General features: G+C 42.7%; 1 protein-coding gene across 2 annotated transcripts; it reads left to right on the top strand.

Moving 5' to 3' along the window:
• Positions 1–1,215: 1,215 nt before the first annotated feature.
• Positions 1,216–25,687, top strand: Them4 (thioesterase superfamily member 4). Of its 2 annotated transcripts, XM_085678000.2 has the most exons (7): positions 1,280–1,392; positions 4,889–4,934; positions 9,638–9,824; positions 13,739–13,898; positions 14,762–14,869; positions 21,047–21,171; positions 25,128–25,687. In XM_085678000.2, the coding sequence occupies exons 2-7, from the start codon at positions 4,902–4,904 to the stop codon at positions 25,166–25,168; spliced, it is 654 nt and encodes a 217-aa protein (XP_085534126.1). In that variant the 5' UTR covers positions 1,280–1,392; positions 4,889–4,901; the 3' UTR covers positions 25,169–25,687. The 2 variants fall into 2 exon arrangements, with proteins under 2 accessions (XP_048283903.1, XP_085534126.1); XM_048427946.3 differs by lacking the exon at positions 4,889–4,934 and having other exon boundaries at positions 1,216–1,392.
• Positions 25,688–27,420: the final 1,733 nt, after the last annotated feature.

The following is a 27,420-nucleotide window of genomic DNA, read 5'->3' as shown; positions in this document are numbered from 1 at the left end:
ACTTTTAATCCATCCCTGAACCACCTCTCCAGTTCTATGCAGATTCTTGGTCATTTATTCATTTTTGTTTTTTTGTTTTTTTTTTGAGACAGAATCTCACTAGGTAGCCTTGGCTGGGCTGAACTCAGAGATTCTCCTACCTCTGCCTCCCAAGTGCTGTGTAGACTACCCCCAACCGGATAAAAATTTTGTTTACATAATGACTGCAGCCTTCTCTGAACTTAAGCGACTTGTCTTAAGGAGTCAACCCTTTCCATTTTCTCCATAATTATCGTTTTAAAATTAGCCAATCATGACAGATTCCAGGCAATTGGGGATGGGTGGTTTCTGCCACCTGTCCCTGTGTAGCTTGCTAACCCTGGGTGGGTCTTGGTGCACTCTTTCAACAAAAAGAATTGCCTTGCTGAACTGCTCCCCTTGTTTCCTTGTTCCCTTGTGAGATTTCTGTTTGTCTAGCAATCTCCAGCACAGAATGAACATCAGTGAATCATTGGATATTCTTTAAACTAAGAGGCTCCCATCAGACAGTTCAGGCTAACTCTCTATCAAATCAGTCCAGTTGCACTTTCTTTGAAAGAGACGGTTCTTGCAAAAGTAAAAGTTGATACACATTCTTTTCAGTACACAGATCCGCGCGGACACAAACGGACACAAACACACTCACACACACACACACACACACACACAGAGTGCAACTGAAGAGTGTATATATTAAATAGAAGGGACTGACTTTTTTGTTGTTGCTGCTGTTCTTTTGTTTGGTTGGTTTTTGTTTGTTTGTTTGTTTGTTTCTTTTGTTTTTGTATTTTGAGACGAGACAGGGCTTCTCTTTGTATCCATGGCTATCTTGGAACTCGCTCTGTAGACCAAGCTGGTCTCAAATGCAGAAAGCCACCTGCCTCTGCCTTCTAAGTACCGAGATTAAAGGCGTGCACTACCACCGCCCGGACGTACTGACAATTTTAAAGGTGCCCTGCACCGGAAGGAAGACAGTACTTCCACACCAGCAACCCGCTCCCAAAGGTTGTCCACTCCTGTCCGCCCGAGGCGCTGAGGTGGAGTGCTAATTGCCTGGGGACATTGTGCCAGAGGAAACCACGACAGGGAGCCGGGCGCAAAGTGTCCCGGAACCAAAGGCGGGCGGCGGCAGAGAGTCGGTCCGCCCGGTCTAGGGGAGGCGCCGGCAGCGCCCGCGGCGCGCGGCTCCGCCCTCCGCCCGCCTCCACAGCTAAGAGTCCGGAGCCGGCGTGTCGGCGTGTGTGGTTATGCGGCTCTTTCTGGGTGAGAGGAAACAGCGGCGTCCTGCCCTCGGCCTGAGCGATGCTAAGAAGCTGCGCTACGCGCCTGCGCGCTCTTGGTGTCCCGCCTGCGAGGAGGCCCGGAGCAGTGTGGGTGAGTCGCGGGTCGCCCCGGTGATGGTGCGAGCCGGGAGGCAAGCGGGGAAGGCAGCCGATCCTCTGCTGTAACGGGGCGCCGGCTCCTCAGCCCTGAGATTCAAATCGGGAGATCGGGAAGGGAACGTAACTCGAGGTTGAGAAAGGTCAGCAGAGATAGGACAGCTACTGCTACTGATGTAATAAGAATGGTTAACAAGGTCACCCAAGAAACCTGTGTAAGAGCCAGCCATTATAGACCACTGGAGAAGAGCACTTAACCTTTCCAGGATCTAATCCTGATGGTCTCTGATTCATTATAACCAACAAGGGAAAAGGCTTCCGACTGTCAGATAATCAATTACGCCCTCTCTAACCCATTTTCATCATCTTAGAGGATGCTATAAGGTTAAATTAGATAATGCAAGGGAAGCGTATAGCATGCCTGGAATGTAAGTCTTAAATAATCCCCTGCCCTTATTTATATCCCTACTTTGTTTCACTGATGCGGTCAGTACTTGTTGAGCTCCAACAATATTCCAGGCATTGTTACGCTCAGATCCGCAGAGTCCCCCCAAAACCAACAAGGAGACCGAGTCCCATTTGTAAAGCCAAAGAGCCTTTATTCTTATTCAAGTTCGAACTCCGACTCTCCGTGTCCAACTCATTGGTACTATCAGAGAACCCCAAGGTCAACTGGGGTGGGGTTTTTTATACTAGCAGAGTTTGAGGTGAGGGATTTCTAAGGTTCAGCACCCGTGGTTGACTGACATTTGTCTAGGGGTGCCCTGGTGAAATGGGGATAGGTTTGTGCTGGACGTCAGATGATCCTATCTGCAATGGTTGGGACCATCCTTTGGATGGTCTGTTCCTGGGTGGTGCCTGAGTGGTCTCTGTTGAGCCTGTCCTGGCTGGGCCCTACATAATGGCCTGTCTGGCCATTGATAATTAGTAAGACATATTATAGTTAGATAAGGAAAAAGAAAAGAATTTTCCTCCCAAGGTCTAGTTTGGGAGAATGGAGTCAGTTTGCTAAATTCAAATGCCTGTATTTTGTTAAATACATGACTAAGGAACAACAGGGAACAGCTCTCTATTGAGCAAGAACTGAAAGCGAACTTTGGTTGTTAGATGACTGTGGCATCTCTCTCAAGCTGCTGCAGCTTCCTGCTAGATAGTAAGTGAGAACTGAAGGTATAGCTCAGTGGTGGACAGACACACACGTACACACAATTTTAAATGAATAATGAGTGCAGATTATTAATCAGGTACCATCTTGCCCACTAGAAAGGAAAATGCATTGTGCTAATTATACAACCACAAAGATGAATTAGTTTCTTTAGTTACGTGTTGGTGCCTGGCAGTCTGTGCTGGAAACAATTAAGCGTTAGTATTTATAGGCTCTACATCTTTAAGGAGGTATAAAAGGTCATAACTTTTCTTACAAGTCCAACCTTGATAAATCTGTAACTAAAGATCAAGCATGACCTTTCCTCTACTGAGAACAAAGGGTAATGACCCTTGGATTCATCCTTCAGTCACGACTGTGCTGTAGGTTTACAAGTGCATTTACTGCAAGTAGCTCTTAGTTCTCGCCTCTTTGAACTGAAAACTGAGTTGTTTCCCACCAACATTGTCCATCTAAGGTAACTCAGCATCCCTCAAACCCGTTCTCTCTGACCCACACTTCCACCCTCACAAACATCTTTTTCTTCTAACCATGCCATCAAAGCCACAGCTCTGGAGTCACCCAAGACTCTAGTGCTTTCTCTTTCCTGAAGTTAGCAACTCCCGTTTCCCTGGGTTCTGGTGCTGACTGTCACTTAAACCTTTTCTTCTTATTCCTCCGTACCTAGTTGTGCTGTGGACCGTTCTGACCTAGACCTTTATAACAACCTTTGGCCTCTTTCCCTTTTCTTCTCACTGTTTTTTCACTTGATGAAACTTTCTGAAAACCAATGTTGTTCCTTTGCTGAAGGCTCATCATGGAAAAAGGCATTTCAACACTCAAGTATCACCTTCGTGAAATTTTTATATGATTGTCTTTTACTTAAAAAAAGAAAAGTAGTTTTAAAATTTCTGTGTGTTGTCTCATGTTCTCTATGTTCTGTAACCATATATGGCAGTGCCTACAGAGGCCAGAGGAGGGTGTTGGATCCCCTGGGAGTGGAGTCCAGACAGTTGTGAGGCCATGTGGGTGCTGGGAATCAAACCTGCATCCTGGTGCTCTTAACCACTGAGCCATCTCTCCAGCCCCATGATTGCCTCTTTAAGTAGCTTCATCCTAAGTAAAAATATTTGTGATGTAACAAGTGTGAAGTGCTACTCATGTTCTTCTGTGATATATATATATAAAGGATTTTATTATTACTGTAATTACATATTATGTTATATGTAATATTTAAATATACATCAGTGTTTGTCCTTGTGCTACCTAAAATCACCTTTCACACTAATTCTTTAAACCATTGATTGACCTAGAAGGTTAAATTTAAGACCTGTGGTGTGATTCCGCTTTTGTCTTGTCAATCTAGTGTGTCATATAGTCATTTTAGTCTCTGTGTCTTTGCTTAGTGTAACCCTAGTTCTCACCTTCATGAACTTTAGCTGCAAGAAATCACTCTGGGTTTGTTGTTTTTGTTGTTGTTGATGTGTGTTGTTTGCTTATTTGCTTTTAAGTATTCCCTGAAAGCTCTTGTATCTCTATGTCTGTAGTAATATTTCCATATCTGAGACTACTAACAATTAAAGGCAGGGCCTAGATCTTTTCTTTTTGTCTTTCCTGTCCCTGGTATAAAAACAGGGCACATTATAGAACTTAAGGAAAAATTTTTGAATTATATTTAAAAGTTAAAATCAGACTGGGTATGGTGGAACACACCTTTGATTTCAGCACTTAGGAAGCAGAAGTAGGTAGAGCTCTGTGAGTTCCAGGCCAGCCTGGTCTACATAATGAGTTCCAGAACAGCTACATAGTGAGACACTGTCTAAAAAAAAAAAAAAAAAAAAAAAAAAAAACCTTCCATTGGTAGGAGAGCCCAGGAGTTCTTCTGATTGCTTTAAAAGTCTTCAATTAACTGTATTTCATTAGCCTATAAAAGGATCTTAGAACTGTTCCAAGCTGGGGTTTCTTATTTAAGAGTTCTGAGTGGAGCCAAGACACTTTGAAGACACCATGACTAAGGCACCTTATAGAAAAAGGCACATATTTGGGGTTTACAGCTCTGGAGAATGAGTTCATAACAATCATGGTAGGAGGCATGGCTGCAGGCAGGCATCATGCTGCAGCAGTAGCTGAGACTTTATTTTCTTACTGTAAGTAGGAGGCAAAGAGAGTTAACTGGGAATGATGTGAGCTTTAAAAGTCCCAGAGTCCTCCCCCATTGACACACCTCCTCCAAGAAAACCATACCTCCTAATCTTTCCCAAATAGCTCAACCAACTGGGAACCAAATATTAAAATATATGAGCCTGTAGAGTCCCTTCTCATCCAAACAGTCATTCTCCTCTTCCAGAGTGCCTCACAGGATGGCTCACAACTGCCTACAGCTCCAGCTCCAGGTGAGCCAACACCCTCTTCTGGTATCCACAGGTACCCGCACACACATTGCCTACACTCACACAGACACGTACACAGAAATGAACTGAGCATGGTCATTTGAGTGGGTAACACTGTGGCAGGTAGAGATAGTAGGATCCCCAGAGCTTTCTGGCCACCAGCCTAGTTCCAGGTTCAATGAAAGATCCTATGTCAAAGGTATAGCAGAGCAGCACGTGAGATATCCTTCACATGTATGCCAAGTACACCCAAGTAGACACATGCACATATACCATACATATACACACACATGTGCTGATACGAAGACTAAGAACACAGAAAAGTGAATACTAAATAATTTTAAATGGTGACACAGAAAATTTATTTTTCAGATTAAGAGTATATTAAGGAAATTTTTATTTGAAGAACTCTGGGAATTAAAAAAAAAGCTAATGTCATAGAAGCAGAAAGTACTGGTTACTAGAGACTAGAAAGGGGAGAAACAGGTAAGGGTAGAAGGAATATAGAGGCTGAATAACCAATATCAAATATAGTCACATGAGTATAAACACCACAGCACAGGTGGGTGGTAGTTATAGTTTACAGTGGTTTATTATATAGAGGTATGTTCTTTTGGGGGGGCAGGTCAAATTGGTGTTCTACCACTGAGCTGTATCCCCAAGCCCTATTATATACTTGTGTGGCACACCCATGCGTACAGAGCCGAGGACAGGCTGTCAAGTATTCCTCCTTTATCACTCTGCACCTTACTTTTGCCTTAAGACAGAGTCTTTCATTGATGTAGAAACTGAATATTTTGGCTAGGCTGTCTGGCCACCAAGCTCTTATTTACCTGTCTCCACACTCTCAGTGCTGGGGTTACAGGCACATTCAGCCATGGCCAGCTTCCATGGGTGCAGGGATTTAAACCCAGGTCCTCGTGCTTGCAGACAAACACCTCTCACCCAGAGCCATCTCCAAGCCATCTCCCCAAACCCCTACTATATAGTTTATAAAGGAAAAGAAAGACATTTGAGAGTTACTAGAACCAAGAAATGTTAGATGTTTAAAGAGATGAAAATGTGCCAGGAATGATGACACACACCTTTAATGCCAGCACTCGGGAGACAGAGATAGGTGGCTCTCTGAGTTCAAGGGCAGCCTGGTCTATACGTTGAGTACCAAACCAGGCAAGGTTACATATAGTGAGACCCTATCCCGAAATAAATAAATAAATAAATAAATAAATAAATAAATAAGAGAGACAGCAGAGAGAGGGTGGAGGTACTGTGCTTGCAAAATGCAAGTTGGGTAAAGGTACCTGCTATCAATCCTCAAGACATGAGTTTGATCCCACAGTGGAAGAAGAGAAGAGATTCCTGCAAAGAGCTAGTATGGTGTGATGCACACCTTTAATCCTAGCGCCAGGGAGGCGGAGTCGGAGGCAGGCAGATCTCTGTGAGCTCAAAGCCAGCCAGATCTACATAATGAATTCCAGGCCATCCAGGGCTTTATAGTGAGACCTGATCTCATAAATAAATAATAAGACTCTCAGACAGGACACAGTTGTACATACCTGTGATTCCACATTTGGGAGGCAGGAAGATCACAGACTTTAGGCCGGCTTGGGCTACATAGCAGCACCCTGTCTCAAAAACAAAATGAAATAAAACTTTTGTTTATTTTGTGATTGTATTTTAAATATTTAAATACATTTCTCCCTTCCATTTTACCCTGTAAGCCCTCTCATATGATGTAGCATGAATTCTAATTGGTCTTAATAATAAAAACCCATAGTCAGATATAGGGGGGCAGTGAAAGCTGAAAAATCAAAGAAGCAGAGTGGCCAGCCTTTAGTTCCTCTCTCTATGAAATCCTCAGACCTATTGGGGTATTCTGTCTCTACAAGTCATCAGACTTGTAGAGCTCTGAGCTCCTGTCTCCTCCCGCCTAACGTTCCTCTCTCAGCCCAGCCACATCACTCCTGTCTCCACCTCCCTAGTGCTGGGATTAAAGGCACGGGATCCCAAGTCCTGGGATCAAGGCCTCTGTTTCTCTTTTAGACTGATTCAATCTTGTGTAGCCCAGAGTGGCCTTGAACTCACATATCAGTCTGCCTCTGTCTCCCCAGCGCTGGGATTAAAGGTGTGTGCCACCACTGCCTGACCTCTATGGCTAACTAGTATGACTAGCTTTGCCCGCTGATCTTCAAGCAAGCTTTATTTGTTAGATGACAAACTAAGTATCACCACAAAGTACCCTCCTCCCTCTCCTTTAAATTCACCTCTTTTATCATCAGTTGTTCTTGTGTGCTTATGTGTATTTATGTATGCATGCATAATCGCAGATATAACTGTTGAGTCCATGTAATATTACTTGTCTGCATGTTTCAGCACTGACTGTTCGGGACTGGACAACCAATTGGTGTGCTCTTCCCTGGGGAGGACCGCCTCTTCCTCCCAATCCCAGCTTTACTCAGTTGCCTGTGGTTCTCTGTGGTCACTGTGTAGTTTAGCATGTCCATTGCTGCCATCCTTGTTCAGCTCACGTTGGGCAGTCATGTTGGGGCGACATTACTGCTGTATACTAGGAAACACAACCTCATGGCAAAGTCCTGGATCCTCTGGCTTTCGCCATCTTTCCACTCCTTTAAAACTTTTCTCAATGAAAAGTAAAAGAATAGATATAGTGTGATTTATTACTCTTTTAGCTTTTTGACTCTTGGTGGTCCACCACCCAACTCCCAAATAAATCATACGTGGACGCTTACTCTTAGTTATAAATGCCTGACCTTAGCTTGGCTTGTTTCTTTCCAGCCTTTCTTAACTAATTATTCCGACTACATTTTGCCCTGGGCTTTTCTTTTTCTTACTTCTGTATATCTTACTTTCACTCTTACTCCGTGACTGGCTGGGTAGCTGGCCCCTGACGTCCTCCTTCCCTTGTTCTCTCGTTGCTCCTTCTCTGCGTCCAGAGGTCTCCTTCTGTTTATACTCTCTGCCAGCCCCCCCCCATCCTTGCTCTTGTCTCTCTATTGAACATTTAGCGCTTTATTAGGACCATCAGGTGTTACAGATGGGCAACGAACCACAGCTTTACATTTGCCTAAGCAAATGAAGCATAAACAACAGTCACACACCTTAAAATAATATTCCCCAACAAACAGATAGCAACTTCAATGGGCATGAGCAGTATAAAAAGAGGAAAAAAGTCTGCTGAATGACGTTTACAATTTTGCCACATGGTTGATGCCTTCTTTAATCTTAACTGTCCTGAGATTTCTGCTGGCCTTCCCTGTTTGCTCCCTATGAGCATGTTTTATGCTCTTCATAGATGACACTCTGTCTTCCTAGTCCTCTACATCTCGGAAGTTGACTGGAATGGTGGCAATGCTCAGTGCTCCAGAGAAATATCATGAGTGACAGTCATGGTTACCATGACACCAGCCTCTCTTCTCTGAGCTTCCTCCTTGTCCCTCTTGTATTCTTTTTTGTAATTAACTGTCATTTACTCCATGGTGCCTGCCATTCATACACCAGGGATTGTCCATAGTGTTTATCCTATTCCTTCATTTGCTTTATGGAAGTAGTCTCTTGAGTTCTGCTTTATGATCTAACAATTCTTGCTGAGTTACCCCCAATAGCCTCCAAGTAGAATCCTCCATGTAATCTTGAACATTACCATTCTCTTTCCTGTTATGGCCAAATCTGAGCACGTCACTCCCTGCTTAAATAATCGGAGAGTGCTGCAGATAGAACTCAAACCAGTTAGCTTAGCATTGAGGCTTTGCCTATACCTCCGTATCCTTCTGCTCCTTCTCTTACACTGCACCTAGCTTCTTTTAGACCTTAATTTTATCATCTGTACAATGCAGACAATAGTTTCTATTGCATAGAGTAATAAAAACTTTCAAAACTGTCTCATGCCTCCTTACGTTTGCACACACTGATTTTGTTGTTGCTATTTGGTTTATTGGTTTTATTTTTACATATGCTACTCTTTCCAGATGGCTAATTTCCACTTATCAGTATTCAGGTCAAAGCCACATACTACCATTCTCTTGTGTTCCAGCTTCCTGTGTGTCATAGTTAGGGTCTCTTTTGCTGTGAAGAAACACCATGACCACAGTGACTATTATAAAGGAAAACATTTAATTGGTGTGGCTCACTTATAGTTCAGAGGCTCAGTCCATTATTATCATGGTTGGGAACATGGTGATGTGTAGGCATACATGATACTGACAGAGTTGCCGAGAGTCCTACGTCTTGCAGGCAACAGAAAATGGTCTGAGACACTGGATGGTATCCTGAGCATAGGAAACCTTAAAGCCTACCCCCAAATGTGGTGACACATTTTCTCCAACAAGGCCATACCTACTCCAACAAAGCCACACCTAATAGTGCACTCCCTATGAGATTATGGGAACCAATTACGTTCAAACTACCACCCCATGTATATCTCACCTGTCCATCTCTCTATCTCTGGTGACTGTCTCACCTTGGCTTAATACTATCTGTACCAGTAACTAGCTGAGAGAAGTTGGGAAAATCGCTGACCCTTTGTCATTCTATCATTTCTATGAAGGGGTGTAGGTCAAATGAGCTCTGAAGTTCCCAGCCACTTTGAAGTGATCATCTTCTAGCAGTAAGAAAAGCAGCACGGTAGTCTTAGGAAGTTGTAGAAAATATGAAATAGCACATACCTCCTATTCTTCTTTGTCTTTTAGAGGTTATTTTCCTCTGAGAAAATCATTCCCAAGGACTATGGTCTCCCAAACCCCAGCTGGAGCAAGGACCTAAGACTCCTCTTTGACCAGTTCATGAAGAAATGTGAAGATGGCTCCTGGAAACGTTTGCCTTCATACAGACAAAGTTCTACTCAAACCCTTAAAAACTTCCAAACCCGTTTTGTTGGTAAGAACAGCCACTTTCCCATAAGTAATATTTGAAAATCAATGTAAAGCATAACAGATTAAAGCACTAATTATTACTTAAGAGAAGGAAGAGCCAGACATGGTAAGTCTTCCATGTGTGTAATCCTCTCAGTAGGCTGAAGCAGGAAGATCATGAGCTCAAAGCCAGCTTGGGTCACAATGTCCCATTCATGACCAGCAGTGGCTACATAGTAAGACCCCATTTCAGAGTGGGGAGGAAGGGAGAAGGGAGTGACAGGAAACAGAGCAAGGAGGGATTGAGAAGAGAAAGAAAAAACAAGGGAAATGGGAAGGAGGTTAGGAAGCAATTGTACTGTGGGTTCTATAGTCCCCATTGTCATAGGCCAGAAATCCACAAAATTCTGTGGGTTGTGAGAGAAAAGAAAACATCAAAAATAAGATGATCCCAGGCGGTGTTGGCGCACGCCTTTAATCCCAGCACTTGAGTTCGAGACCAGCCTGGCCTACAGAACGAGTTCCAGGACAGGCTCAAAAAGCTACACAGAGAAATCCTGTCTTGAAAAAACAGAAACAAACAAGCAAACAAAAGGTCTTAATTTTAAGCAAGCAGTGGTGGCGCAGGCTTTTAATCCCAGCACTTGGGAGGTAGAGGCGGGTGGATCTCTGTGAATTTGAGGCCAGCCTGGTCTACAAGAGCTAGTTCTAGGACAGCTAGAACTGTTACACAAAAAACCCTGTCTCAAAAAAACATTAAAAAAAAAAAATCCTCCCAACCTAGAATCTTAAAGCTGACATCATCAATCTCTTTTCTCTTTATTTCAAAATCTGGCCTCTTCCCTTTGATAAGATCAGAACACTTGAATTACCCTCTGTCTTAGGATTACTATTGCTATGATGAAATGCCATGACCAAAAGCAAGTTGGGGAGGAAAGGGTTTATTTGCCTTCTACTTCCACATTGTAGTCTATCACTGAAGGAAGTCAGGACAGGAACTCAAGTGGGATTGGAACTTGGAGGCAGGAGCAGAGGCCACGGAGGGGTGCTGCTTATTGGCTTGCTCCCCATGGCTTGCTCAACCTGCTTTCTTATAGAACACCAGGCTAAGGGTGGCATCATCCATGAGATGCTGGACCCTCCCTCATCAGTCACTAATTAAGAAAATGCCTTACAGCCAGATCTTACAGAGGCATTTCCTCAACTGAGGCGCCCTCCTCTCTGATGACCCTAGCTTATGTCGAGTTGACATTGTAGCTAATGTCAAGCTGACATAAACTAGCCAGCACACCCTCTAATCTCTCAGACTTCAAACCCAAAGACAACCTACCTCATACCTAACACCCACAAATTACACTTCCCGTCATTCTGGGTTGTTTGTTTGGTTTTATTTTTAACACGCTTTGTATTAAATAACTATTTTAATTAATTCTCTGAGAGTTTACACAATATTTGATGACTTCTAATTAGCCCTTAATGTTTCCTGGCAGCCTGTCCCTGTTTCCCTAGTCTACTAACCCTGCTCTTCTGGATGCCTGCGTCCTGCTTCCTTTCCACTCACACCTCTAGTTCTTCCCCCTCACTCTCAGCAGGTCTCCCTCCCTGTTTCACTAAATGAAAGTGGAAGCCAGCAGAAGGGCATTTCCAAGCTCTCCTCACTCTTGTCCCCTCCTCCCTGTACCCGAGCTTGATCTGTTTCTAACCTGCACGAATGAACTGACCATGAATAAAGGTCGTTGCGCTGTGTCCCCTTCCCTTGGCCTGCTTGTGGCGTTGCTCCCTGCCACATCTTTCTCGGAAGCAGGCAGACCTGCCACAGCTGTGTTGCTCATACTAGTCTCTCGGGAACACTCCGCCACCAGACTCTCATGGGGTGCACCCATTTCTCAGTACATAATAGTCATCATCATTGTAAGCCCCTTCGATCTCATGGCCTTAGGAGCCATTGAAAAGCTGACCAGTTCTCGATTTAATCGTTGGAACTTCAGGTCCTGGCTTGCTTTCTGTTGCTGTAAACACCGTGACTTAAAGCAAGTTGAAAAGGAAAGGGTTTATTTTATGTTTACTGTTTACAAGCCAAAATCGTGAAGGGAAGCAGGAACTCAGGCGGAAGCCACAGAGGAAGGCTGCTTCCTGACGACCTCCTCTGCATGGCTTGTTCAGCCTGTGAGCTGGGTCCTCCCAAACCAATCACTAATCAAGAAAATATCCCCCAAGCTTGACTGTGGGCAGAATGATGGAGGCTGCCCCTCCATCGTTAAGGTTTCCTCTTCCCGAATGACTTTAGCTTGAGTCAGATTAACAAAGATACTAACCACCGCACTTAGTCTCGCAAGTTTAGGTTGAAATTCTGGTTCTTCGCAGCATAGAAATCTGTGTGAGTTTGGGCAAAATACTTTATCCTCCCATGCCTTGGTGTTCTCATGGCTGGAGGAATAAATGAAACAAAAGTCAAATTACTTTAACCAAGAATAGTTGGTCATTTTCAGATTTCTGTCTCTTCAGCCAGAGCCAAGAATTATTCTTTTATCAATAAAGGGAAAAGTTAACTTTTAAGTAGGTTGCATTATTAAATTTTAACTATTATAAATTACTTAAAGGTAAATTTTCATGCTGGATATGGGAGAGGATGTCTATAGTTTTGATATTCAGGTGGCTCAGACAGGAGGATGAGAGTTTGAGCCATCCTGGGCTACACGGTGAGACCCTGTTCTAACTGAAACCAGCCCCACCCCAGTCCACAGGATTAACTGTAGATGACTTGGCTGGTGCACCCAGAGCCCTGGGTCTAATCGCTAGCACTATAAAAGTGGTGTTGTTGTTTTTACTACAGTTATTCTGACATCACACGATTCATTGAATGCCCTTAATGCAGCCTGGCTTCTACCTGCTCAGCTTTGCGGGAATGATATATGTATGGAAACTGTCACTGGTCTACATGCCAGTTTTGGTAGGCATTATTCATTTTATAGTGTAAAGTTGGCCTCCATCAGAGCCCTCCTCCCACCAGGAGTGCCAATCTTCCGGTGTTCCTTTACAGCCGCAGCGCTCTTCTGTCTTGGGTTTTAACCCAGATGTGAAACCCTGCGAGTCTTGTCAAAGAGCAGATTCTGCCTCAGTTAAACAGGGGTAGACGTTCAAATTCTCTTAACAAATGTGTTTTACTTATTTTCCCCATTTTTATAAGCTACCTTATAATTTGATAATCTTGACTAGATATGTTAAACTCTTAAATTGATTTCAGGGCCACATAGTTCTGACACAAAGATGGTGATTTATTAGGCTAAACTAGCTCTGTTTCTAATTCAGGATAGCAGGGTAAATTCACATCTGCCAGGAAAACCATTTCCTTACTGTCGGATTGTTCATTCTTGCTAAATTCTGTTTAAACCACACTTGAGTCCACTACCATTGATGTGCCAGATTCGCTAACTGCCATGTCTATGTAGGTACTTTGCTTTTTTTTTTTTACTCTGTCCGTGTATGTTTGCATATATGCTTTTTTTGCTGTCCCAGAAAGTTTGCATTCTGTTAATACTCTGTTCATTTTGTTTGTTTTAGTTTTAGTTTGTTTTGAGAGAAGGTTTATGTAGTCCAGACTGACTTCAAACTCACCATGTAGCCAAGAATGGCCTTGAACCTCTAATCTTTCTGCTTCTACCTCCCAAGTTCCAACATTACAGCCATGTACTACCACACACCGTTTTATGTGGTGCTGGAGCGTGGGAACCCAGGGCTTTGTGCCTGCTAGGCAAGCACTCTGCCAATTAAACTCCATCTCTAGCCACTGTTTCTTGTGACCTTTCCATTCCTTTCTTTGACATTTCAATCAGTTATCTACCCACATATGATTTTAGCAGGGCACAGGTGCTTAGTTCTGTCATGTGTTTTCCTGTCTGTTTTTTGCCCTCCTGTCCCATACCCTTATTTTCTTTACAGACCCCAGGTTTATGAATGAAGAACAAATGTCAAAGGCCCAACAGTTCAGCAGAAGCTTAGAGGAAGGCCTGGGCTTTGAGTATGCGTTGTTCTATAATAAAGTGGAGAAGAGGATGGTTTGCTTGTTTCAAGGAGGTCTTCACCTGCAAGGGGTACCTGGGTAAGAGCTCTCCTAGCAGCATGGAGCAGAAAGGGTTTTATTCTCACATATTCAGGGACTACAAAGACAACATTAAAATGCCAATATAAATACATATTTATTGATATAGAAAGATGCTTATAACACACTAGTTGAATATTATCTATGTTAAATTTCAAAATTTTGACATAGTATTAAATGACGCATATAACATATTATAGAACCTAGAGCAGCAGAGTACGGTGAACGTGTTTGCAATGCTTTGCCATGGCTTGATGGTAGTGTTAAGGGCTTAGAGGTGTCTTCCTTCTATTTATCTGCACTTCCTAAACTTTAAAGATTCCTTTTATTATTATTATTATTATTATTTTAAACGTTTGTGTGTGTGTGTGTGTGTGTGTGTGTGTGTGTGTGTGTGTGTGTGTCGGCACATGTGAGTGCCAGTACCAAAGGAATCCGGAGGTGTTCAATCCTCCTGGAACTGGAGTTGCAGGTAGTTGTGAGCCACCCAGTGTGGATGCTGGGAACTGAATTTGGGTGCTCTGCAAGACTATGTGCTCTTAACTCTTGAGCCCCACTTTCTAAACTTTTAAATGTTTTCTAATTAAAGTTTAGCTTTTCATTCTATAATATGATCAGTACCAAACTCCAGTTTTATTACAAGTATCCTTTCTGCTAAGAATAAAGTAAGGAGATGTGTGTGTGTGTGTGTGTGTGTGTGTGTATGTGTGTGTGTGTACACGTATACATATATATATACATATATATAAACATTAAATACACTGAACATGAGGTAAATGTATAAAGACACTCGAATAATTTATATCTTGAGAAGCTATTTCCTGACCTTCTGAAACTTTCTCTTCTGCTGCTGTTGTGGGTAGATTTGTTCATGGAGGTGCCATTGCAACCATCATTGATGTTACTACTGGCACGTGTGCATTTGCTGAGGGAGTTGCCATGACAGCCAACCTCAACATCAACTATAAAAAGTAAGTCCATGATAGTTCTCCTTATGTTCTTAAGTCAGATTCTCCAGCAGCAGATCCTGAGTCACTAGCAAGGGAGATGGAGAAGCAGGACAGTGAGGAGGCCACCAAGCCTCAGCTCTCAAAGAGTAGCTTCCACCAAACTGCACAAAGAAATTCTGGGAAGAGAGAGTCATGCTTCAGAATTATTCCTTCCATCAGTAACTGAACTCTGTTCCAGTTATAGGATGGGAACTGCCCTGGCTGTCTGTGTTTGAGTAAAGCATCACCCAGGAAATAATTTCTTTTTATTTTTTTATTAATTTGTATACATGTGAGAAAAGGCGTGTGTGCCATGTTGTGTATATAGAATCAGAGCACAACCTGTAAGAGTCAGCTGTCTCCTAGCATGTGGATCCCACAGATTACAGACAGGCCGTCAGGCTCAGCAGCAGGTGCTCCAGCCAGCTGAGCATCTCACTCAGTAAGATCTGGATGGAGTCCAAATAGTCCCTACATATTAAAAAAGAGAGAGAAAGGGTCCTCCTAACTTTACACAGAGAAATGAGTGGAAATAAGATGAGTTTGATTTGCATCAGAGGCAAAGTTCAGCGTGATCATCACCATCCAGCTACACTCCCACACCAGACAACAGAACGGCTTCTAGCAAGGAATAGAGAGTGAGCTATAGGTCAACAACAGAGTGTAAGAACAAAGGCTTCAAAATATGAAGTCTCAAGGGAAGCTTGGGGGTTACCACCACAAACATATAGTACGTAAGTTACTAAACATCTCCCCTTTACATATCACAAAAGCCGTATTACTTGAGTACTAGTTTTTGGAAGCCATGCTTCATCGGTTTTAAGTTAATTTTCTATAGATAATACATAGATGTATTAGACTAGCTTCATCCTATAGAAATTCTGTTAATATTTTATATATGTGGTCTGTGTAGTGTGTGACACAGCTTTTCAACCCAGTCATGAAAGTACAGGAGCAGCTATAGATAGTGCATAAGAATAACTGTGTTCCAGTAAAACTGACTTAGAAAGAAGAATAGCCAGTGGGCTGTAGTTTGCCAAACCCAGAGGTCCAGTTAGAAAAAAGACAGAGCTGTTTGCCTTCTTTTGTAGTTCCCCCTGTCCCTTACCTTCCTTCAAACAAAAACAGAGAATTGTTATTTTAATTTCTTCCTCTCTAGTGGCCAATAATAGTAACTTCGAATTAAAGTTAGGCAAGATTGAAATTTATCATCTAAAAACAGTCAGGAAAGGATGTCCTCAGCCATTCAGCCCCCACAGATGTGGGTCTACATCTACTCTCTTGCAGATATCCAGTTTTTCTATTTATTAAAGAGATTGTATCTTACCCATTGTGTTTCTTGACACCCTTGTCAAAGGTCACCTCAGTTGGTAAAGTTCTCTCTCGCTGTGCGTGCAGAGGGTCTGAGTTCAGAACCCCAGCACCCACTCTAAAAAGAAGTTAGGCATAGCACCATATAACTGTGATTCCAGTGCGGGGAGGTAGAGGTGGGGGCTCTCCTGGGACTTGCTGACCAGATAGTCTAAGCAAGTCAGTGACCGCTAGGTTCAGTAAGACCCTGAATAAAATGGAGAGTGGCCCCCATTTTCTCCATGTAGTCTCTTACACTCAGATATGCTCACCACACAGGAACATAGGCTGTATGTGAGTGGGTTTGTGACTGTGTTTTAATTATCTGGCCTTGTAAGATATCCTGAGATCAAGTAATATTTAACTCCAGCTTTCTTCTTTCTCAAGATTGCTCTAATGGGTTTGGTTCTGTTCCCACATACGTCTCAGAATTGCCTTTTTAATTCTACAAGGAGAAAACAAAACAATGACATTGGAACTTTATGAGGGTTGCAGCCTTTTTACTTTTAAGAAGCAAAACCTCACCTTAGCCATCTCAGTTTCCAGCCAATCTATCTGAACTTTTTCATTGTCTCTAAATACATTGAGGACAAAACAATTGAAAACTGATGGTACTGAAAGGGGAGGTGTCTGAGCCTATAACCTCTTCATGACGTATCAGGCCGGAAGCTCACCACTAGACTTCCCGATTCTATGTGGCAGAAAATAATACTCAAGGATATTCTTCCTTCAGCATAAGCAGATTCTACATCAAATACATGCATACATACATATGTGCATACATACATAAGAGTGAGTATTGGGCTGGAAAGACAGCTCAGCAGTTACACCCATGTTGGGTGGCTCCGACATCCTCCTTTGGCCTCTGCAGGCACCTTTACATACATGGCATACACCTGTATAGACATATAAACAGAAATAAAAGATGAAAGTACTTTTTTTAAAGTTTTAAAGATTATCAACAAAAGCAAAAACAAACTTAGATCCTCAAGGACTTTAGCTGTCCTCATGGGATAACAGCCAGATGCACACGACCATGTGAGATGCTCAAGGAAATGAAAGGAAAAAGAAAGTAAAGGTTACTAATTAGATTTATTGTGGAATTCAGTAGAACTTTGATGTGAAGGCAAAATTATTTAAAGAGCAAAGGGGCTTAGATAATACAACTGAAAGTGACCAGAAACGTAGAACTAAGGAAATGAACCTGCAGTCACAATGCCCCGTGGAGCTCAAAACCTTTTCTTTGAATCTGTTTAGAAAGTCAGGCTGGGCAGAGATGGCACACACCTTTAATCCTGGAGCTCGGGGCACAGAGACAGAGTTCTCTGAGTTCGAGACCAGCCTGGTCTTAGAGTGAGTTCAAGGCCACCAGGCCATACAGATAAACTGTGTCTCAAACCACTCTCCCCTCCCGGAGTGGCATGTCTGTCTCTAACCGCCACACGAAGGCTATGGAAGTGAATCCTTAGTGCCTGGGAAGTCATTCTTTAATGCTCGTCCACTACAGTTACTTAAAGCAGAGTTTGCTCCTTCTCTTTGAAAGAAACAGAGGAATGGGTGGGGGCATCCCTAGCTGTATGTCTTTTGTTCCCTGGGAGTTTAGGTTACATTTGTTCTTTCTCTCCTTTCAGCAGTTCAGATCAGCGTGTAGCAGTTGGTCTCACACTCAGCAAACTTGCTCCTCTAAAATGTACAATTAAACCCTGCCTGTGTTTGCCCTGAAAATTCACTCATGGCCTTTATCATCTCACAGCCAGTGAAGCCTCAAATCACTCCTCACCACAGACAGTCCTCCTTTGTTAAGATTTGTTCCAGATCCCACACAGCAGGCTGTGTGCTCCGTGGTGGTGGTCAGCGATACTCACCCAGTCCGCTATGTCAGTGAGACATCAAGTGTACCCCACAATTTTATTAACATGTCCACCGCAGTTAAACCAATGGCAGATACACCAAGTGTAAATAAAGAGGAAAAACAGAATTCAGTCAGATTGACATGGATTCAGTTTGATACAGCGTTGCCTACTCTCTGACCCTCAGGTGGCTCATCCAATAAGAGATGAGAACACTTTTTCTAGAAGGCTGTTAGGACTACTGATGTGTTCAGAGCTGGCAATTTAATATGTTTAATGGTGGTTTGGAATCATTTTAAGAATAAGGGGAGGGAGAGAGATGCTTTGAATCCAGTATAGAGAGAAAAGGAGTTGAGATATAATGGAAACAGATCAAAACTCTAATAAGAAACAGTAGAAAAATGATTAAAAAATACAATAATTATCAATTAGGATAAATGACAGTAAGGCATTATATTGTTATAGAGAAGTTAGTTATACAGTCCTAAAAAGCACCAGAGACAAAAGAGCACACGTAGAAGAGCTGTTTCTGGAAGCAAGAGGGCGCCATTACCCTAGCAATAAACCCATAGCTGCAGAAGAGGCTCCACAGCATACTGGGCCAGCTCGGAACCATGGTCCAGCATGGTTCAGAGGGCAAAGTCAAGTTGTTTTCATCGAAACAAAAATTAAGAGAGGTTATGGAAAACTAGGGCAATGTCCATGGAGCATACAGAAAACTACAGAAGGAAGGAAAGCAGTGACGGAAGACAACGTGAGCAAACACATGGTCCGTGTACAGGACATGGGACTCACCTGCAAGGCTATGTCTGCATCTGGAGAGCAGCAAGAAGCTAAAACACTAAAACAAGACAGAGCTGGGGAGAAGGCAAGGGATGCCTTGTATTTTTCAATAGTGAGTGATAATTAATTAATTTTTAGTAGTGAGCAAAAATTAAAGTGAGTGATAATTAATACAGAAAGCAATAGAAAAATACAAATAGAAATACAAATAGAAAAGTACAAATAAATAGGAAAATAACTCAATTTTTAAAACAAGAAAAAAGTTCAGAAAATGTGAATCAAAGAAAAAGCAAAGTAAGATAGTACCAGAAATAAGTCAGTGCAATAACTGACCAAACATCAGTCCAAACACAGATTATAAGATTGAAATTAATATAAAAATCTGAGAAGCATGAAACATTTTAAAACAATACAGAAAAAAAAGTTTTTTAAAGTTGTTTGTTTTTTGAGACAGGGTCTGTATAAATAGCCCTGGCTGGCCTAGAACACCATATATAAACCAGGCTGGCCTCAAACTCACAAAGATCCTCCAACTTTTGCCTCCTGAGTGCTGGGATCTAAGTTATGCACCTCTGTGCCTAGCCTGACACAGAAAAGTTTTAAAGAAAGGAAAATACATGAGACAAAACCAACCAGAAGAAAACTAAGATCAGCAAAAATCAGCTGTACCAAAAAAAGTAGTAGTAGGTACAGAAAAAACAGCTTCAAAATACAGAATCAAGCTGGGCATGGCAGGAGTCCATCATTCCAGAACTCCTCCATTAAAGCAGGAGGCAGAGACAGGCTCCTTTGCAAGCAAGCAATCCTCATGAAACATATATGTCTGCCCTTACATATTTACACACAATAAGTAGATAAACAAATAAATAGACGTTTTAAAGGGGGACTGGGTAGGTGGGTCAGAGGTTGAGAGCACGTACTGCTATTGCAGAGGATCTGAGTTCAATTCCCAGCACCCACATTAGGTATTTACTATCTGTAGCCAGGTCTGGGGGATCTAGTGTCCTTGTCTGGCCTCTTTGGGGAACTGCACTCACCTGCACATACTGTCACACAATTAAACAAGCATAATTTTAAGATCTTAAAAAGAAATTTTAAAAAAGAAAAAGAGATGCTGGGCAGGTAAGAACACCAGATGTCCCCAGGACCTTGGCGGATGTTGAATAGACACCAATAGAAGAGCAAAGCCTGGCGTCTTCAGCAGCGGGGTCAGGAGAGCTCATGGAATGGCGTGTTAAAAGGTGATGGGAGGGAAGACTGGGCCAGGGGCAATCACATGACAACTTCCATGTGTCTTAGAGTCCCTTCATCCACATGGCAGTGCTGTAGAACAGAGATTTTGCATCAACCAACAGAACTCTGATCTTCAAAGAAAGTTCTTTCTCATTGTGGTACTCTACCTCCAGGATTCCCCAAAAGACTAGCCACTAGTCACATATAGCTGTTTAAATCTAAATATAAATTAATTAAAATGAAATAAATTGTAAGATTCAGTTTCTCATTTATACTAGCCACATTCCAAGTGGTCAGTAGCCACATGTGACTACCACATTGGACAACTCAACTGTGGAACACTGACTTAGAATAATAAGGTTGTTGCCAGCAAGTACTCTTAAAAATAAGTCAATAAAAAAATTTTAATTATATGTATGTATTTATTATGTCTAAGGTGGGGTACATGTATACCATAACATGCATGTAGAGGTCAGAGGCCAACTTTCAGGGTCTCCCTCCACCATACAGGCCCAGGGATTGAACTCAGGCTTGGCTGCAAGATTCTTTACCTACTGAGTCATCTAACTGGCCCGAGAAATTCTGAGGATAACAAGACACTGACAAGGACTACCCCCTGTTCTCACTTCTTTCTGCCACTAGCATCAGACTAGGCTCTGGATCTACGAATGGAAAGTCTGCCCAAACAGCTGGAATCCTGGTCTATGAACTGAAGCCCAGAAGGGCAGTCTGGGAACATATGCCCTAGAATGCCCTGCAGGCAGGAGTGTGGGAGAAAGGAAGCAGGAGGGACAGGAGAGACTGTTGGTGTCAGAGCCCTTAAGGGATGTTCAGCTAAGACAGCCAGCACGTTAACATCGGTGTGTGTCCACCCTGTCGTGCACCTGGTGGTCAGATTTAACCAAAAAAAAATGTTGTTGTTTTTTTTTCTTCCCTTCTGCAGACCTATCCCCCTTGGTTCTGTTGTGGTGGTAACCAGCCAACTCAGTAAGACTGAAGGAAGGAAACTTTTTATTTCCTGTACTGTTCAGAGTGTTGATGAGAAGACGTTATACACACAGGCAACAGGTGAGAAACTGCACTGTCTCTGGTTTGGGAGGTTGGCCTGGCTCAAGGTTACTTCTGCTTTCATTTCAGAACACACAAAACAAGTTAAATGTTTTGGATTGGGTTTTAGTTTGAGTGTTTGAAACAGGGTTGTCGTAGCCTGGGATGGCCTTGAAATCGCAGCAAAGGAGAACCCTGAACTCCTGACCCTGCCCCTCTACTGCCTGAGTTCTGAGTGTGGCTTGAACCACCCGCCACACCTGACTTAGGTTTTCTTTTTGTTTTTCTTTGGGGCGGGGGAGGTTCAGTGCTGGATCAAACCCCAAGGCTTTGGACACGCTAGGCAGGCACTCTTTCACTGAGGTACACACCCAGCCCCGTGGCTAAAGGCATTCTTACCTATTGCTAGTGAAGGACCTATTCACCAATATCTATTACAACTAGAGGTGAGATAACATTTGATCTAGCTCCAGGACTGAATCTCATAGGTATCATAGGAGGTTGCTAGGCTTCAAGTACTATGCATCCCTTACTTGCAACTGCAAAAAAAAAAAAAAAAAGAACAAAGTATTGACTCACTTCCATGGAAAACTGGCTAAAGAACTACAGCTCTTCCCCAGTTTATGCTGTGAAGCGAGTTTACTAACATATACTGGGTGAGAGCCAGAGAGGGCGGGGCAGAGATCTAAGTCAATATCACTGGCCTAGAGTGAAAGGCAGAAGTCCTTCCATTTCTCCCCTTTGCTCCCCTCCCTCCCTGTATTTATTGTAAGAGCCATTATGTAGACTTAGATGAGGTAAGCCCAGGGACAGGGAGACCCACACACATACACCAAGGAAGAGCAGCAACAGTGGCCAGCAGTGTCAGCCTGGACAGGATAAGGAGGATATATCACAAGGGAGTAGCTCACCACAAGATGCCAAAACCCAAGAAAGGTGTGCCGGGAGCATGGCAGCAGTGATGGGCGCAGGCTCACTCTGACACAGTCACAGAGAGGGAGAAAATCGTAATTAAATCCTGTGCTTACACGGGAGCTAGAGACACTCAGTGGACATGTGGGTTTTCCCAGTCTGTTGTTCTTCCAAATAGTGTAATAACTTTTGAAAAGTCATTTTATGCACACTTTGCTAAATTATTCTCTAGTAGTTTGGAGAGAGATATACCTTTGTGCCAACTTCACAATTTTTCTATAAACTTGAAATTGTTCCAGAGTAAAAACTATGAAATGGGAGAATAGGCAAGTGTCTACGATTATTTGCATGTACATAGACAGCTCTTGGGAGGGCACAGAGACTATTCTGGAAAGGGGACTGGGTGGGCAGTTTACTGTAGGCCCTGTGTATATCCTGAGAGTAAGACATGAGAAATGATTACTGGGAAGGGAGTTGAACTTAATGGGTCCCAAAACTTAAAAGAAGCCCAGTTTATTTAAAAAAAAAATTCAACATTTGGTATAAACCTGAAATTTTAGTTATGATGAGAAAAGAAACCACAACCTATTTCTGCTGACTTAGAGATGCAGGCTCCTTCCTACTGAGCTCTCTGTAGGCAGCGAGCCAGAAATCTTACCTAGAAATGCCTCCTGTTCATACTTTGAGCACTGCATCCAACAGGACTTTGCAGGCAGGGCCCTGGAAGCCTCAGTTTCAGGTGCAGGTGGCCTACCCAGCTCTAGTTGCATTTTCCTACATTATCTAGTGCACTTGTTTATGCTAATCGTAGTTCTTGAGTTATGACGTGGTCCCCACTGGAATATAGCTGTTCATCTTTTATTTATTCATCTACTAAACATAATAATAAATAATACCCTAGGGCCTACCACCAAATAGGAATCAGACTCTTAGTTGTATTTTATCTCTACATACCCCATCTTTTCTTCCTGTTTAATGATAACTCTGATCTTGAATTTAGTAGCTTGTATTACTTTGTAGCTTCTAGCTTTTATTTTTAAAATTTCCTTAAGAATGCTTGAGTCTACCAGGTGTGTAGGAGTGCACACCTTTAGCCCCAGTAATCAGGAGTCAGAGGAAGGCAGATCTCTGAGTTTGAGGCCAGTCTAGTTCTAGTACAGCCAGGGCTACACAGACAAATCCTGTCTCCAAAAAAAAAGAAAAAGAAAAAGATAGAAATAAAAAGAAAAAAATGGTTGAGTAAAATGGTTCATAATCATAATCCTGCATTCGGGAGTCTGAGGCAGGAGGATTATGAGATTAAAGCCAACATGAGCTATCTGGTATTTTTTGAGGGAGACCTCAAAAAAGAAAGAATAACATACATCTAAGGGGTGTGTTCTTCAGTTGTTCATTGTTAACTTTGTAGAAAGAGATAGTGATGTGTGGCTTTTCTGGGTTTGGTTTTCATTTAACTGTACGTTGCTAAGATTCAGTCCCGGTCTGGGCTGTGCGGTCCCTTATTTCACTTCTGAGTAATGCTCCATTAGCCATCCCACCGCAGTGACTTGGCTCATCTAATAATGGCCTCTGCACTTGCTGGGCATGTTCATGTCTGTGCCCTCTGCGCGGCAGGAGCTTGGCATCTGCCTAGAAGCACAGTTTCTGGTTGTAGAGTGTATAAGTGCTCAGCTTTGCACGGGAGCCCACCTTGTCGTCAAAAGCTGCCCCCAAATGTATGACATTCTTTTGATCCCTGTCTTCTCTAGCAGTTGACAGATTTTTCAATTTTTACCAAAAAAGCTTTTAAAATACATTTTTTTTTCTTTTTGAGACAAAGTCTCACTTTGTAGACCAGGCTGGCCTCAAACTCACAGAAATCCACCTGCCTCTGCCTCCCAACAGCTAGGATTAAAGGTCTGCATCACCATGCCTGGCTAAAATGGAATCTTAGTGTCATTTAGATTTACATTTACCAGGTAGCCTTTAAAGTTGAATATGTCTTCATATGTTCATAACCATATTTGTTTCCCATTGTGTGAAATTCCTGTTGGTTCATATTCTCTTTTTTCTTGTTTTCACCAATTTCCAGGAGTTCTATAGTTACTTTTGGTTAAACCTATGTTGGATAGGTAGACACTCCATACATCCTCCAGTGTGTAAAATGGTTTTATTTGCTCTAAAACATCTCTTTATGAACAGAAGTTTGTAATGTTAGTGTAGTCCCAGTTAGTAGATTTTTCCCTTTACAAGTAATAATGCTTTTCATACTCTGTTTAAGAAGTCCACTTCCCCGAAGTGTCAGCTTTTCACGATGGGTAAGGGAGAGGAGGATGGCATAGTGGTCTGAATCCACAGTCGGTTTGCAGCGCCATTCCAGTTCTTTCTCTTCTACATTGCTTCTGTTGCTATGATAAAACACCCTGACCAAATGCAGTCTGGAGAAAGAAAAAGTTTACTTCAGCTTACTCTTCAGGTCACAGTCCACCACTGAAGGAAGCAGGGCAAGAACTCTAGGCAGAAGCCATCAAGGACACTACTTCAGTAAGCAGGCTCCTGCCTAGCTGCCTTAGACAGCCCAGAACTGTCGGCTCCCACAGACCAGTCTGATGGGGCAAGCCCTCAATTGAGACACCCTTCTCGGGTATCAGGGCTGTCAGGTTACAGTTAAAGCTTGTCAGCACGCTCACAAAACCTTCCATGTCAGTTGGTCAGTTAGGTGTCATTTCCCAGGCTTCCTCTTGAGAGAAGTATTAATGGACCATGAAATAGTGGAGTATAGGGGAGGGAAGGGCCTTTGACAGTCAAAAATTGGTTTGTTTAGTTTTGAGACAGGGTCTGACTGGCGTGGAACTCACTATAGAGACCAGGCTGACCTTGTACTCACAGAGATCCACCTACCTCTGCCTCCCTCCCATGTGCTGGTATTAAGTGTGTGCACCGCCACCCCCAGTCAAAAGTTAGTTTTCTGAGAAATGAGAGTAGAAAGATAAAGATACAAGCAATCCCTTCCTACTGTCTTCCTGCTTGGCCTCATCAAATGGAAAACAGTTGACTTACAATCATCTATTGTTTTGTTGGTTTAGCTTTATTTATAAAACTGGATCCTGACAAACGTTTGACATAAAGAACTTCTGTTGAACTCCACACTGTTATGCATGAAGTCCCCAACCCAAGCAGCACCGGTCTCTACTCCTGTCCCAGCTGCTGAACCCCCAGGGGAAAACCTGCTCTCACGGACCCTTCAGAACAGCCTCTAAAACCCAGGGCTGCAGGAACTCGCTGTCTGCCTTCCAGACTTTTCATAAGAAGCACTCCCTGGAAGAGTCTCAGCAGTCATGTGTCCCTAGGACAAATGTCCTGAAATATGAACAGACTTCAAAGCTGACAACCCTAGTACCTGCTCCACTGCAGACTGCAGCAAAGGATTGCACTGAAACTTACTGCAAACATGGAAATGGAGTGGTGTGTGTGAAGTGTACGTGTACACGAGCACAGACTGTGTGTTACAAAGAGAGGTTTGTTGTTTGTGAACAAATATCTTTCTGGCCACCTTAGGGAACACAGCTCATTCCTATGGGAATGGATCCCACGTCTCTGTTGTCTAGGGTTCTAGTGATTAAACTGTTGTTCATTTTTTCCTCAATCTGTGCTATTGTATCTTACCTCACTGTGCTTGTCATCACTGGGAGAAGGCTCTGTTAGTTTTCTGGGACTGTAATATAGAACTACAAGCTAGGTGGTTTAAACCAACACAAACTTCACTGTCATAGTCCCAGAGGCCAGAAGTCTAAAGTTAGAGTATTAACCAAACCTTGCTCCTTCTGAAGGTTCTGGGCGGGAACTGTTTCACATCTCCTGGCTTCTACCAAGAGAGATTCCAGCATTCCCTGATTTTTAGACACAGCAATGGTTTCCCATTGTATCTCTCCATCATACTATTTCTGTGTTCCCTGTATCCAAATTTCCCTTTGAAAGAATTGAAAGGGTTTATTTCTCTCTCTCTCTCTCTCTCTCTCTCTCTCTCTCTCTCTCTCTCTCTCTTTCTCTCTCTGTGTCTGTGTGTGTGTGTGTGTGTGTGTGTGTGTGTGTGCAGATGCTCAAATAAATTGGGAGATTAATGTGCTAGAAAGCATTTACTTCTTGTTTTACGTTTATTTGAATATACATGGAGGGGGGCGTGTATGTGCCATGAAAGTGTATGTGTGGAGTTCAGAGTGTGAGGAAGCTGGTTCTCTCCTAATATGTGGGTTCCAAGGATTGAACTCAGGTCATCAGAGTTAGTGGCAAGCACCTTTATCTGCTGACCCATCTCTCCAGTCATCATTTTTTTTATTTTTTATTTTTATTTATTTACGTTGTTTTTCAAGATAGGGTATTTCTATGTAACAGCCCTAGCTGTCCTGGAAGACATGCACCACCACCACCTGACTTCTAGTCATCATTTGTTGTTTTTAATTTTGTTTTTTGAGATGGGACCTGGAGCTTTTTAAGTAGACCAGGCTGGCCTAGAACTCACAGAGGTCCACTTGCCTCTGCCTCCAAATGCCAGGGCTTACTTGTCACCACCTCATGGTTAACCATGGTATTTTGCTGCTGCTTTGTGCATTTGCTTTAAAGGTTTATTTTTGACCAGGTGAGGTGATGCACACCTTAAATCCTAGTGTTAGGAGTCAGAGACAGGTGAACCTCTATAAGTTCTATGCTGATCTATAGAGTGATCTATAGTGTAGTATCTATAGTAAAACCCTATCTTTAAAAAGATTTATTTATACATAAGCGTATCTGGGTGTGTGAGTGTGTAACATGCATATGGGTGCCTAAAGAGGACAGAAGTGTCAGATCCTCTGGAACTGGAAATCAAGCTCCTCCAGAAGAGCCATACTTGCTCTTTCTTGCCACACATCTTTCCAGCCTCCCATACTTTTTTAAATAATTTTTTAATAATTAATTTTTATTCTTTGATAATTTTATACATGTGTACAACATATTGGTCATTTTCTTCCTCAGACTCTCGCAGACCCTCACAGATCCACCCTTTTGCCTCCCATCTTTGATTACTTTCTCTTTTTTAAAAATAACCCACTGAGTCCAGTTTTTGTTGCCCATGTACTCATGGGGTGAGGTCATCCACTGGAGCATGATCACCCTACCAGGAGCCACACTCTTTTAAAACAGTGACTCTCCCTTCCCCATGGCCACCTGCCAATGGCTCCTCAACGACGGCTGGGGGCTTGTGAGCCATTCTGGGATACTGGCTGGTTTGATCTTGTTACAGGTCTTGGAAGGGAACAACAGCTACTATGAGTTCATGGGTTCAGTGGTCCTGTTGTGTCCAGTCCTCCTTGACCTCTGACTCTACCAGTTTTTCCATCCCCA

This window comes from Myodes glareolus, chromosome 17 (assembly GCF_982192425.1).
Source record: "Myodes glareolus chromosome 17, mMyoGla1.1, whole genome shotgun sequence".
NCBI lineage: Eukaryota > Metazoa > Chordata > Mammalia > Rodentia > Cricetidae > Myodes > Myodes glareolus.
This window is presented reverse-complemented; position numbering and strand designations above follow the sequence as displayed.

Bases quoted from the DNA above. Each gene is read 5' to 3' on its own strand.
- Them4 (XM_048427946.3), top strand. From the start codon at position 1,321: ATGCTAAGAAGCTGCGCTACGCGCCTGCGCGCTCTTGGTGTCCCGCCT. The intron at 9,825-13,738 runs GTAAGAACAGCC...TTTTCTTTACAG, and splicing joins CTTCCAAACCCGTTTTGTTG to ACCCCAGGTTTATGAATGAA. The intron at 14,870-21,046 runs GTAAGTCCATGA...TCCCTTCTGCAG, and splicing joins CTCAACATCAACTATAAAAA to ACCTATCCCCCTTGGTTCTG.